A 13948-nucleotide genomic window follows, 5' to 3' on the forward strand; every position below is an offset into this window, starting at 1 on the left:
AAATATCTAGAGTAGATTCATCCAGTATTTCAGAATGAGAGCACTTTTAAATAATTTTAAACATAATTTCAAACTTTTTTCTATACTTCTCTCGCTTTCATGCTTAACGTCAAAATATTTAACACATTAACCGATTTGTAAAAATATGACAAGTTTGAAGCTGTTTTATACATGGGAGTTCCATACCTAAAAAAATCGGGGGTTTACTGGTGTGCTAAGAAAATTGGATACAAGACTCAGTTGCAACAATTGCCTCAGTGTTTGGGTCGGATTACTTGTGAACCAATAGGGAACGTATTTCTCGACCAACAATTTCGTGGTGCTCTGTTGGCACACAGTAGAGTGAGATTTGTGAAATAAAGGAAAGCAGAGACGTGAATCGGCGACGCAGACTCGATGACTCCAGAGGAAGAACACTGCAAGCCAACGACAAAGAACCAGTGCAGACGAGATTACACAGTATCTGAACTTGACAGGAAACTACCTTTCAGAGTGAAAGGAATCCAGCCTTCGAACACGTTTCGCACTTCCCCGGCCCACAGTGTTTTGACCATATCAGATCGCAGTGTTGAAAAAGACTGTGCGAGTCAGTTGGTCCGAGGAGAGTCCGGCAGGAGGCCTGCGCTCACCGTAACGGCTGCGTCTTCCAGCACGGAGACGGCCTCAGAGAGCGCCTAAGCCACCAGCAGTTTCGGAGGCCGTATACTGCGCACGAGACGAACTCTGCCAATTAGCGCAACGCAGTTAGCTTTCATATAGGTCCATATCTGATCCTCACACTTCCTGTTCCGTGTGACGCATACATCCTGCGCCTTAATGTTTACTGCTTACACAGCGCTGCAGCTGACAATGCTACTGTGTTACTAGCTCATTAGCAGTCCTTAGAACGGGCGGCATTGTAATTTGCAGCCATTAAACCCCTCACAGCTGTCGTTCTCACTCAGAATCTCTGTTACTCTGAAAAAGTGAGTCGTCCACTCCTACATGTCGAAACCTTTCCTAAAATTTTTCACACTGGAAGAACACGTCGAAACAAATGCTCTATCAAAATTTTAGCTGCTAAGGCGCACTGCAAGATTCTTCTTTTTTATATATAAATGTTAAAATCACTCGTTTTTTCCGCTTGATGAACCTCTTATAACAGCGGTTTGCACAGCACCAGCGCTCGAATAGCGAATAAGCAGACTATTCGTGACGAGAGGACGTAGGCCGCATTGTGCGAACTCCAAAGTGCACCCACGCGAATTTTAAGCACTTAAACCACACCAAAAATGTCTCACTTCACAAATCTTATTAATAACTTGCAGGCCATATCGACAGCTAAACGTTACAGGTGTAACTGTTACACAAGTGACCGGCAGAGAACAGAAAATCAAGCAAGTATATACACACGACCGTTCAAATCCTTACCAAGGTACTGACGGCCGTCACTACACTCATCACCAAGCTCATGAGCGCCGAACCCGAGCAATACTGGGCTGTCATACACACTGCCATCACAACACTCTTTCACACTCTTCCATGAATAATATACCACACCCGGCCCATAACGCAAACCCGCACACGCTATCACAGATCCTGTTCTGGAATGCAGACTCGGCCCACAACAAAAGGGCAGAATTTGCCGCGTTCATCGAGCGCAAGGGAATCCTTGTCGCGCTACTGAGCGAGACTAAGCTTAAACCGCACAAACAATTAAACTTTCCTGGCTACTGCGTCTATCGTACGGACCGACCGGGTGACGCCGTGGCAGGTGGAACTGCAATCGTCATACACAAAGACACTGAGCACACAAACATACAGCTCCCTGAACTGGAAAAAATCGTGGCTACGGCCGTCAGAGTCAAGTTCAACGGAGCCTACACCACACTGATATCGGTATACAACAGCCCTGTAGGCATTTCAACACGCGATATCAGCACACTACTCAACATTTCACCGCGAGTAATAGTCGCTGGAGATCTGAACGCAAAACACCCAGAATGGAATTCACGCATACGAAATGCCAACGGCAAAAAACTGTACGAACATTCACTAGGCAGAAACTACATTATACTAGCGCCGACTGAACCGACGCACATTCGCTATCAGAGGGGACACAGGCCAGACGTGATAGACATGGCCCTTATCAAGGGCATTACATCGACACTCAACGTTGCCGTTGAAAACGATCTGCCCTCAAACCACCAACCTGTAATACTATACATTGAGGAAACACTGCAGCACATGGAACAACGCAAGATGTTGGACTACAGGCGTGCGAATTGGACATTGTTCAAGGAAACGCTCGATAGCCACATCCCACCCATACACGAAATTAATGAAACAGCACAAATTGATGAGGCAGTAGAAATCCTCACTAACGCCGTCCAGGACGCAATGGCAGGCACCATACCTGATCGCACAACAACACAGTGCGGCCCTGCCCCAGGAAATCCTGGGCCTAATCTCAATGAGGAATCGCCTCAGGAGACAATGGCAGCGCACCAGGCGTCAGTACTTCAAACGGCACATTAACAGGCTACAGGGCATCATACACGATAAAATACAAACACATAGAACACAACAGTGGAACCAAAAACTAGAAGGGCTGGACACCGCACGACCTGGCGTGTGGCAACTAGCCCGACACTTCACCAGGGAGAAAATATACACCCCAACGCTTCAAGGGCCTGACGGACCTGCATACTCAGCGGAAGAGAAAGCAGAAGTAATGGCTCGCACACTCGCAGCGTCTTTCACACCGAACCTGGTACCATCAGATCCAGTGTTCACACTTGCTACTGACCAAGAGGTTACACGCATTCTAGCCCAACCATCGCGCGACGACATTCGACATGCTAGCACAGCCGAAGTCTCCTGGGCTATAATGCATTCCGCTGCTAGGAAAGCCCCTGGTCATGATGGCATTCAAAACCGTGTCCTCCATGAGTTCATGGATAAAGCAACTAAGTACCTAACACACATAACGAATGCCATACTAAAACACCAACACTTCCCCGACTTTTGGAAGACGGCCAAGGTCCTGATGTTCAGGAAGCCGCGAAAAGACCACAGCCTCCCACAAAATTACCGACCCATCAGCCTTCTGAGCTCGCTCAGTAAGATTGTTGAGAAGGTGATTCTCAAACGCATCACTAGGCACTGCATAACGAATGACATCCTGAGACCGGAGCAATTCGGCTTCAGGAATCACCACTCCACAACACAACAACTCTTACAGGTCGTTGAACATATAACATATGGCTTCAACATAAACAAAGCTACAGGGGCGGTGTTCCTGGACATCGAAAAGGCTTTCGACCGTCTATGGCACAACGGCCTCATTCGCAAACTCAGCGACGCGGGATTCCCCGATGGGCTGGTGCGTCTAATACACTCATACCTCACAGACAGGAGTTTCAACACTGATGCGCAGGGAAAACAATCAACACGACACGGTATACACGCGGGAGTACCCCAGGGAAGCATCCTAAGGTCCCTACTGTTTAACTTCTACGTAAACGATCTCCCAACCACACACAACACAACGATGGCAATCTACGCAGATGACACAGCCATCCTCGCGCAAGATTGGAAACCATCAAACATTACGTCACGCCTACAGACTGCACTCAGAGTGGCTGAGCCTTGGTTGGAAAAATGGCGTGTTAGAGTAAACGTCGACAAGTGCGAAGCCGTTCTGTTCACTAGAAGACCGAAGCAACTGCGCAAACACCGCTACTGCAGACCAATAACTCTACATGCACGCCCAATACGTTTGCGCGAGAAAGTCAAATACCTCGGTGTCTGGCTGGACCGGAAATTACTCTGAGGGGACCACATGCAACACATGACCAACCAAACTAGCGCGAGGCTCAAACAGCTTTACCCTATGCTCAACAGGCGTAGCACACTGAACAGAAGGGTGTCGAGGTCCATGTACATGACACTTATCCGACCCCTGATGACGTACGCAGCTCCTGTCTGGGGGTACGCTGCGCCTATACGCCTGCGCCGTCTGCAGCTCATACAAAACAAAGTACTCAAACTCATAAGCAATGCTCCACGATACACACGCATCGCGGACCTTCACCGGGAATACCGACTTGAGACTCTCACGGAGGTAATCCACAAACTCACCACAAGACTATACAGAAACTCCAGACATTCGCAGAACCCGTTTATTCTGAATCTGGGGAACTACGACCACAACCATAGATGGAAACATAAAAGGCCAAAAGACATACTTATAAGGACCTAACATCTATGGCCAAGCATACGCAAACATAACGGTACAGGCGAGCCCCTGTTAATCAGACGCCATTACTGGATATCCAGGTGGAATACACTGCCGAATAACTGGCACCACGCAGGGAAGCCGTACCGTACACTGCATGCAAACAAGCTCCACACATCCCCCACACATCCCCTATGGACGATCTCCCACTATTGTATAACGATCTTGATTATTCCAGGAATGTAGCGGCTGCAGCAACTGGGATACATCGCCATCGCTTGCCACGGTAATGACGCATCATACCCATACTAACAAATCCAACCTTGCATAAACTATCGCAGCTAGTAAGCCACTACTGCTCTTACTACCCATCCCACTGTCGCAGAGGTTTTTTTCACACGGCACGAGCCATGGCACTTTTTTCCCTCTGCTCTTCAAATCACTACCCTCACTCGCGTTTCGTCCACTATCACCTGAAGGACCGTGTTAATGCGTAGTCTTACCCAGACGCACGGATAACGTCACAGCCCAGCATTCTGTGATCCACTTACTGGATAACTAACATGTTTACGGAGGTGACAGTAGAACTTTTGGTTTGGTCACCACGTTGGTGCGGGCGTGGAGGGGCCCCATCTCTATTTAAGCAAGTATATGATGTTACTCTACAAACGACTTACACCAGTCACGACTTTAATCTGTTGACGTGAAATGTTTTATAACAATACTTGTAGCACAGTTCTTATGATAATTTTCGAATTACGCATATTTTGAAAATAATGAAACGTTTCCTTGCTTATTCCTTGTAGTCGTCACAAAAATGCGAAATATCTATTGGATGACGAAAACAAATATTTTCCTTAGACCTCGCACATCTGCTAAAAAAAAAATCTATTTATTTGTGGGTGTTGGAGAAAACAATTCCTTTATTCCCACATATATTTAGCAATAACTTAACACTACACACATGAATGAATTGTGTAGACATGAACAGCACGGAATAACTAACAAAAGCTAAGTCAAAGAATAGCTATATCACTGCACGTAAATTAACACTTCGCGGAATGTTTATGAAGCACTGTACACTTGTAGGGATCGATTGTCAGAAATAGGTCACTACACGACTCCCCCCTTTAATGCTAACGATACCGCAGATTAAATTTCACACGCTGCCAGCTCTTGTAACTACTTCTTTCTTGAAACCGGGCGGTGCGCCACGTGTGTCAGTGGTTGTGTCAGGGAGTGGTGCAGTATTCCTCGACGTCGGTCTTGGTGTTGCAGTGACTGGTGTTCGCTGAGCGTTGTGGTGTTCATGAGGTACAGGAACACATCTTGAAGCTTCTCCTGTCTTCTCTGGTTTGTGTTCAGTGGTAGCTGTGGTGTCTGTTGCGTCCAGAAATGCAGGCTTGATACGGTCCACTGTAACTGTGGTGGGTGTACCGTTAATCATTATGCGGAAAGTATTGGTATCCCTACTGACTACCAGATATGGTCCGTCATATGGTGAGTGCAGTGGTTTACGCACAGTATCACTGCGTAAGAATACATGCGTGCACTTGTCTAGCTCCGCAAAAACGAACGAGTGTCTTCCAAGCTGGTTTCTAGGAATTGTTGGTCTCAATTGACGTATATGCTCTCCTAATCTTGTGGCGAATTCTGAGGCTGTGATTGTATCATCTGCCATGCTGTGCAGGAATTCTCCAGGTAGGCGTAACGTTTGTCCATACACCAGTTCTGCTACTGCTGCTTTCAGATCACTTTTGAATGACGTTCGTAGACCCAAAAGTACGATAGGTAGTGTCGCTGTCCAATTCGGTGTTGCGTGACATCTCAGTGCTGCCTATAACTGTCGATGAAGACGCTCAACCATGCCATTTGATGCGGAGTGGTGTACCGTGATGCGTATGCGTTTCGTACCTAATAACGTAACCAATGCTTTGAAAACGTAGGCTTCAAATTGTCGTCTTTGATCAGTTGTAATTCTCAGTGAAACTCCAAACCGGACAATCCAACCATGAAAAAATGTTTGAGCTATAGTTTCTGCAGTGATGTCTTTCATTGGAAATGCCTCAGGCCACCTAGTAAATCTGTCAATCACCGTGAGGCAATAACTGTAGCCTTCCGATGTCGAGAGTGGGCTGATGATATCACATGCACATGGTCAAAACGCTGATTTGGTTGAAGAAATGTGCCTAATGGTGCCCTGACGTGCTGTGAGATTTTATTCCTCTGGCACGCCAAGCATTGCTTCACAAATGTTTTACAGTCTGTGTGCATACATGGCCATACAAATTTTTGTTTGACCAATCTGAGTGTGGCTCTTACTCCTGGGTGTGACAGATTGTGCATTGATGCAATTGCCTGTGTTTTGAATTGCTGTGGCACAAATGGACGTATCTTTCCTTTTGCTACGTCACAGTACAACTCAATGCTTGCTTCAGGAAATGTCACGAGCTGTAGCTTCAATCCTTTCTCTTGTTGCAATAGATCACGCAACTCACTATCACATTGTTGCGAATGCGCGAGGGCGTCGTAATCAATGGCCTTTGTCACTGCTTCCACCTGTGCGATGTCATCTGCTACTGTGGACACTGCTTCTATGCGAGAAAGTGCATCAGCTGGAACAGTTAGCTTCCCTTCCACATACTCAATGCTGGTCGTGAACTGGCTGATATAATCTAAGTGTCGCAGCTGCCTGGGCGATGCTTTCTCTGGCTTTACCTTAAAGGCATAGGTAAGCGGTTTATGATCTGTGTAAATCGTGAACTGTCGCTCTTCTAATGCGTGTCTGAATTTTTTTACTGCCGCATAAGCGGTGTGCAGCTCACGGTCATATGTTGCCCAAGTTGCTGAGATGGTGACAACTTATGACTACAGAATCCAATGGGCTGCCATAACTGATCAATTTGTTGCTGAAGTACGGCACCAATGGCAATGGACGAAGCATCAACCATGAGAGCGAGTGGAGCATGCGCGATCGGGTGTGCTAATTGTGCGGCCTCTGCTATAGCCTTTTTTAAAGCGTGAAACGCGGTGTCCGCCTCGATAGTCCAATGCACACTGTGGTTAGGGTTAGGTGAGCCTTTAAGTAGTTCATTCAATGGTGCAGTTATCAGTGCATGATTGCGAATGAAGCGTTGGTAGAAATTCACTACTCCAATGAATCGTCGTAATTCTCTGACTGTGACAGGGCGGGGGTATTTGTTTATGGCCTCTACTTTACTGTGTGGTGGTTGAATACCCTGTGAATTCACCAAATATCCTAGAAAGTGGACCTCTTTCTCACCAAAAACACACTTGGCGGGATTAATTACTAGTCCATGTGTGCGTAGGTGGTCAAACACTTGTGCCAAATGCTGTAAGTGCTCCTCTTCCGATGCAGACGTCACCAATAAATCATCTATATACACATAGCAAAAATCTAAATCTCTTGTAACCTCATCCATAAAACGTTGGAAGGTCTGGGCGGCATGACATAGTCCGAATGGCATTCGGGTGAATTCAAATAGACCGAATGGTGTTGTCACCGCTGTTTTAGGAACGTCTTCTGCAGCTATAGGGATCTGATAGTAAGCTCGAACTAGATCAATGGTAGAAAATATAGTCTTACCGTGAACATTTGCAGAAAAGTCTTCTATATGTGGGACTGGGTACCGGTCTGGAATGGTCCTTGCATTGAGTTGGCGATAGTCGCCGCAGGGGCGCCATCCATTCTTCTTTTTAGGCACGATGTGAATTGGGGATGCCCAACTGCTACTAGGAACTGCAGATACCTTGTGACAGCATGCTGCGAAATTCCTGCTTTACCACTTTTAGCTTTTCGGCCGTTAAACGTCTAGGCCGAGCGTGAGTTGGCGGCCCTGGCGTGGTCAAAACGTGGTGGGCGGTTGTATGCTTAACTGGTGGGAGAGTAGGCGATTGCTGTGTGATCTCGGGGTATCCTTTCAGTAATCATATATATGGTGTGTCGCCTGTGACTGTGCGTACCTCTAGTGGTGTGATACAACGGACTTTTCCTGTTGTATGCAGACTAATAGTCTAATCTATTAGTCACTGACGTCGCAGATCTGACAGTAAGTCGTAGAAGGACAAAAAATCTGCTCCGATAATATACTGTAATATATCTGCCACTGTAAATTGCCATTCAAACACACGGCGTAGCCCCAAGTTAAGGAATAATGTTACTCGATCGTATGTTCTAATTTTGGAGTCATTGGCGGCGAATAGATAACAGTCGTCGCAGCTCCGGCATGATAGGCGGTTTGCTGGATATACGGACACTTCTGCGCCTGTATCGACGAGAAATTGTAGTTTTATTTCGCGGTCTGACACAAAAAGTCGGCGAGTGTTTGCACTGGAAGTTATCGCTGCTACGGTGTCTCCTTCATGTTTCCACTTGCAAGGGGGCGTACACTTTCGAGCATCATTACCAAATGTCTTGTGGTACCAGCATAATTTCTGTAGTGATGGTGATCGATTGCGACTTCGTGACCGTCGGCGGCGTGGCCGTTGGCGGTTGTGCGTTGTTTGTAATGCAGCTACCTGTGCGTCAACTCTGCCAGTTGTGATTGTAGGGAGACTAGCGTCACTGTGGGCAAATTTTCTTGTTGTGGCGTTAATGTTGAGACACTTGATGTGGAATACATTTCAATTAACCTGTCGGCCATTTATGCCAGTGCGTTTAAATCTCCTGCACATACCGCGAGAATTTTTTGAGTATCTGACGGCAACCGAGACAACCATATATTTGGTAGCACATCATCAGTTACAGTGTTACTTGCCAGTGTGCGCAAACGCCGTAAGAGTTGTGATGGAGTGCGATCTCCGACAGTGCGCAGTAGCTTCTCTAGCCGTTTTGCCTCTGATTGTGACAAACGCGTTATTAATGCGTTTTTAATGGATGCATAACGATCGGTATCCAGTGGTGCAGCTAGAATATCTTGTACTTCTGCTGCTAGATCTTCTGTAAGTGCTGCAACCACATAGCTGTACTTAGTTTCGTCCGCCGATATTTGTGCGAGGACGAACTGGCTTTCTAACTGGGCAAACCACAATAGAGGATTATGTAACCAGAAAGGTGGAGGTTTTATCGTCACCCTATTAATTGCACTGCTGGCTTCAGGTTGAATTGAGACTGGCGAATCGGTCATTATCGTGCTGAAACGAGCGCGACGCGGCTGGCGCGGAAGTTACAAACGCGAACGTTGCGGAACTTCGTTAAACGCTGAAGCCGACGCGGATGTTGACGTAGTTCGTCGGGGTCACCAAATGTGGGTGTTGGAGAAAACAATTCCTTTATTCCCACATATATTTAGCAATAACTTAACACTACACACACTAATGAATTGTGTAGACATGAACAGCACGGAATAACTAACAAAAGCTAAGTCAAAGAATTACTATATCACTGCACGTAAATTAACACTTCGCGGAATGTTTATGAAGCACTGTACACTTGTAGGGATCGATTGTCAGAAATAGGTCACTACATATTCATGCACTTCACGCTAATTACTAGAGTTGTTAAGACAGAACTTGAAGGGTAAGAAATGATCATGCATTTGTTCTGCATAGTGTGTAGGGTGTATTTTTCCCTCTTTTCCTGCTGTTGTTTATTTTGTAAGAGTTATGGTGGGTCTTATACCATCGCTAGCGGGAAGTGGCGTCCCTGGCCGATATAACAGGGCAATATTTTACCGACGCCAATACACAGCTAGATGAAAGTACAGTAGTATTACCTTTATCCTCTCTTCTCAGAGTAGTTTTTTTGGTGGTCCGGATCCGTCCGAGCCACCTCCCGGTCGATCCAACTGCGATGAAGATACCTGGAATGCTTCCGCAAGTTCTCTCTATTGCGCTACTAAATAAATAGCCACACTTCTCACAAACATGGGTATATTTTGCCCAAAATTTTCACTATTACTTTTCACAACACACCTAACAATTGCTATGGTAATGTCACTCTCTTGAATACATTCAAACGTCCGTACATGCGTACTGTAGGACCAGAGAGAAAAACCAGAAAATCAACTACCGCTCTTCAGTTGTTAATCATGGTCTCCTTGATGCATCGTTTACTCCGTGGTTCTCGGATTCAGGCACTTGCTGCACCATGGCACAAATGACTCCCGGACGACCAATGGCTGTAATACCATTTTTACTGCTCCCCTCTTCGCCGGCTCCACCATTGCTCCACATTCACTGCATACGAGAAAGGAAAACACACAGTCTCCCTTTTCCCACTACATTTATCCTTATTCAATTTACTCACGAGCGTCTCTTGTCGACGGCTTACCAATGGTGTTTTGGGATGTTTACAAATATCCCTAAACAATACATGTGTTGTGTACCAGACATATTTGTTCAAATTCCTAAAAAAGGGATGATGCAAAATAATAATGCAGAAATGACTGAAGTTTAACAATACTGTTCCGCTGAAAAACCTGAAATGACATTGTGCTCAGAAAAATTATATTGCTCGACAATGGTATAAAAATGCTTTAGACTTGGAAATTCTTTTATTGAGAGGCCGAATCACACTATTAGTTCCGGGTGGAATCTAAATTATATTAAAACTCTTTTCGTAGCCCTCCACAGAGGTGTCGCTATGTCCAGGCCAAGAGCGCAACAAAAGCAACGAATTATTTTCTGCCAATGTTACGAAGACGTTCCGCATGTAACAGCGCAAATGATTCTTTTTCATTTCTCCACATTGCACTACTTCGATTATAATATTTTTGCAAGTTTCATATGAATGTGTCTCAGCATTCATCAACTGCTCAACTGACTCCTCTTTTTTCTTTCACGCGAAATGTTAAATTGCGGTTTGTACGATACCTAACTGACTGGCTTTACTCAGAATATTTTAGGGGATGCCAAGAAGATTCATGTCAGCTACCAATTTCTCTATAACATTACCAACTAATGGTACTTCCTCTATACATTTACTTCAAGTAAACTTCGTAATTCTGTGACTTCCTTTTCTGTACAATTTCCTGAATCTGGTAAACCAGGTCAAACAAGCATGGAAATCAGTAATGTTCATCTCACATGCAATTCAGAGCACGCGTTCTCATAGATCCCCTTGGTCAATGTTGCGTTGACTCTCACGAGCAGTTCCAAATCGTTCGAACAGATTTTTTTTCACACTTTTGTGACTTTCATTTCGGCGCATATTTTGCAGTTCGTGTAAATCTTTTTTCCATTTATACAATCCATGTTCAGGATTCACGAAATGAAACCCGCTCTGCACGCTGCTTATGTATAACCTTTTTCTCTTTAGCCGGCCAGAGTGGCCGAGCGGTTAAAGGCGCTACAGTCTGGAACCGCACGACCGCTACGGTCGCAGGTTCGAATCCTGCCTCGGGCATGGATGTGTGTGCTGTCCTTAGGTTAGTTAGGTTTAAGTAGTTCTAAGTTCTAGGGGACTTATGACCACAGCAGTTGAGTCCCATAGTGCTCAGAGCCATTTGAACCATTTTTTTTCTCTCTCCTTCATTTAACTAAAAATTTTAAGGCCTCTTCTGAAAGCTATTATTGTACATGTTTTTTTTTTTTTTTTTTTTTGGGCTTCGAAGGTGCTCTAATTCTGTTCTGGAGTTTAATTAGCATAACAGTCATCATTGTTAACACTTAGCTATATCACAAAGGCAGCTGCTAATTATTACGAATATTAAATGAGCTGCAAATTCGAGCGAATTTTCAACGTGGGCTATTGCGCCGGAGAAACTATTAACGGAAACGGAAATTCGCTTTATAAATTAGGATCAAGTTGTGCCGTTTTATATGTCTACTGATGCGGCGTCAACCGAGTATATGTGCTCGCCAAATTGCGCATGAACTGTCTGCTACAACTAAACACATTTCTCCATCCGCCTCGTGAGCTACGACTTTGACATATTTGAACATTATTTTTAAAATACTTACTGACATTGTGTTTCTTACTGTGTATTCTCCGCGCATAAAAAATTTCAGTGCATGCTTCGACATGACGGCCGGCCGGAGTGGCCGAGCGGTTAAAGGCGCTACAGTCTGGAGCCACACGACCGCTACGGTCGCAGGTTCGAATCCTGCCTCGGGCATGGATGTGTGTGATGTCCTTACGTTAGTTAGGTTTAAGTAGTTCTAAGTTCTAGGAGACTTATGACCACAGCAGTTGAGTCCCATAGTGCTCAGAGCCATTTGAACCATTTCGACATGACGGGTTGGACAGCTACCTGTGGGAGCGCATAACCCCTCCAATCGAGAGATACATGTTATGACGGAGAGTACTAGAAGCTGAGGTACTGTCTTCTGGTGTTGATTTTTAGGGCTATCAACTGTTTAAGAAACGTCAGTCACGAAAACATTGATTACGTTCGAATGTAAAAGCAGCACGAAAAGTGTTCTGTCGCACGTTTTCTTCCTCTCTATGAACTCGCAAGCTTTTAACCACACGGAGAAAGTGCACATCACCTTCAGGTGTAAATATCAAGTAATCTCCAACAGATCAGACAACAAACTGTTAACATGCTTCATTTATAAAGCTTTTAAAATATAATTTTCCAGGTCTGCTTCAAAACAATTGGGACAAATGCGAACATTTTAGGTTAGGCTCTACCGTGACTGTTATTGACATTAAATGAACCAACAAGTTTAATATTATCAGTCACCGTTTTATTTATTTCCACGACGCATTTCAAAGGTTTAAACCTCCATCATCGGGTGGATTTACATTAGTTAGTATGACATTTGTGTGTGTGTTGAGGTACGATTTTTTGGAGGAACTTGTGGCACTGCCTAATGGAGAAACAAGACACTATTTCAGAACATGGTTTTGTATTTCTTCTGACAAAAAATTAAACTGATATATAATGGTAAACATAAAATAAGTAAAATAGAGTACCTCCAGTGTTCACACTGGAGGTACTCTATTGTACTTAAAATACATTTTACATAAAATAAGTGTTTGTCATATACCATGTTGCCAACAAGCAACTTTATTCTCGACATAGAACTTCATAGTCCTCTGTAAGCATGCAATAGAGTAAATTAGAAGAGCAGAGAAATTAATTGAGAAATGTGTATGTAAGATGGCCTTGATGACGCAGGTGGAAGAGCATTGCAAGCAAAAAGCAACGATGCAGTGCATATAAAACTATACAGTTTTTTAACTTGACTACAGCCTTCCTTTCAGAGTAAAAGGGAATCGATTTCAGACACCTGTCGCACTTCCTTGTTACACAGTGTTTTGACGACATTCGTCTAAAGTGTTGCAGAAGATTCTGTGACCCAATAGGTCCTGAGGAGCGTCCAGCAGACAGCCTGCACTCACCGCTAGGGCTATGTTCGCCAGGACGGAGACAGCTGCGGAGAGCACCAAGATCAGCAACAGCTGAAGCTGCACAGGCCCCATGCTGCGCCACACCTGAGCTATGCCGATACCGGCAGCCCAGCCAGCTTTCGTATCACACCGTATCAGATGGTCACACGCAAAGGACGTGCCTTCCTGTTCCGTATAACATCCTGTACCTGCATACACTGTCTCATGACAAAAGTGAATACACAGAATGGAAGCAACAAACGACATGAAACATCACGGATTGAGAGATAAGTGTAGTTATTTCAGTGAATATAAAATCGAATCAAATAGACAAAGAAACTGGCAGTATGTGCCAACTCATTAGTACGAGATGCACCCCGTGCGGTCCCGGATGCAAGCACTGATTCGATTGGGAAAAGTGTCAGAAAGTC

General features: G+C 44.9%; 1 protein-coding gene across 1 annotated transcript in view; it reads right to left on the reverse strand.

Annotated features, from left to right (window-relative positions):
• LOC126146595 (uncharacterized) overlaps positions 1–13610 on the reverse strand; it is an 86193-nt gene extending 72583 nt beyond the window's left edge. Inside the window, exon 1 of the mRNA XM_049915631.1 lies at positions 13530–13610. Within this exon, the coding sequence (XP_049771588.1) occupies positions 13530–13610 (81 nt within the window). The remainder of the gene's footprint in view (positions 1–13529) is intronic.
• Positions 13611–13948: the final 338 nt, after the last annotated feature.

The sequence above is a fragment of the Schistocerca cancellata genome, chromosome 2 (assembly GCF_023864275.1).
Source record: "Schistocerca cancellata isolate TAMUIC-IGC-003103 chromosome 2, iqSchCanc2.1, whole genome shotgun sequence".
NCBI lineage: Eukaryota > Metazoa > Arthropoda > Insecta > Orthoptera > Acrididae > Schistocerca > Schistocerca cancellata.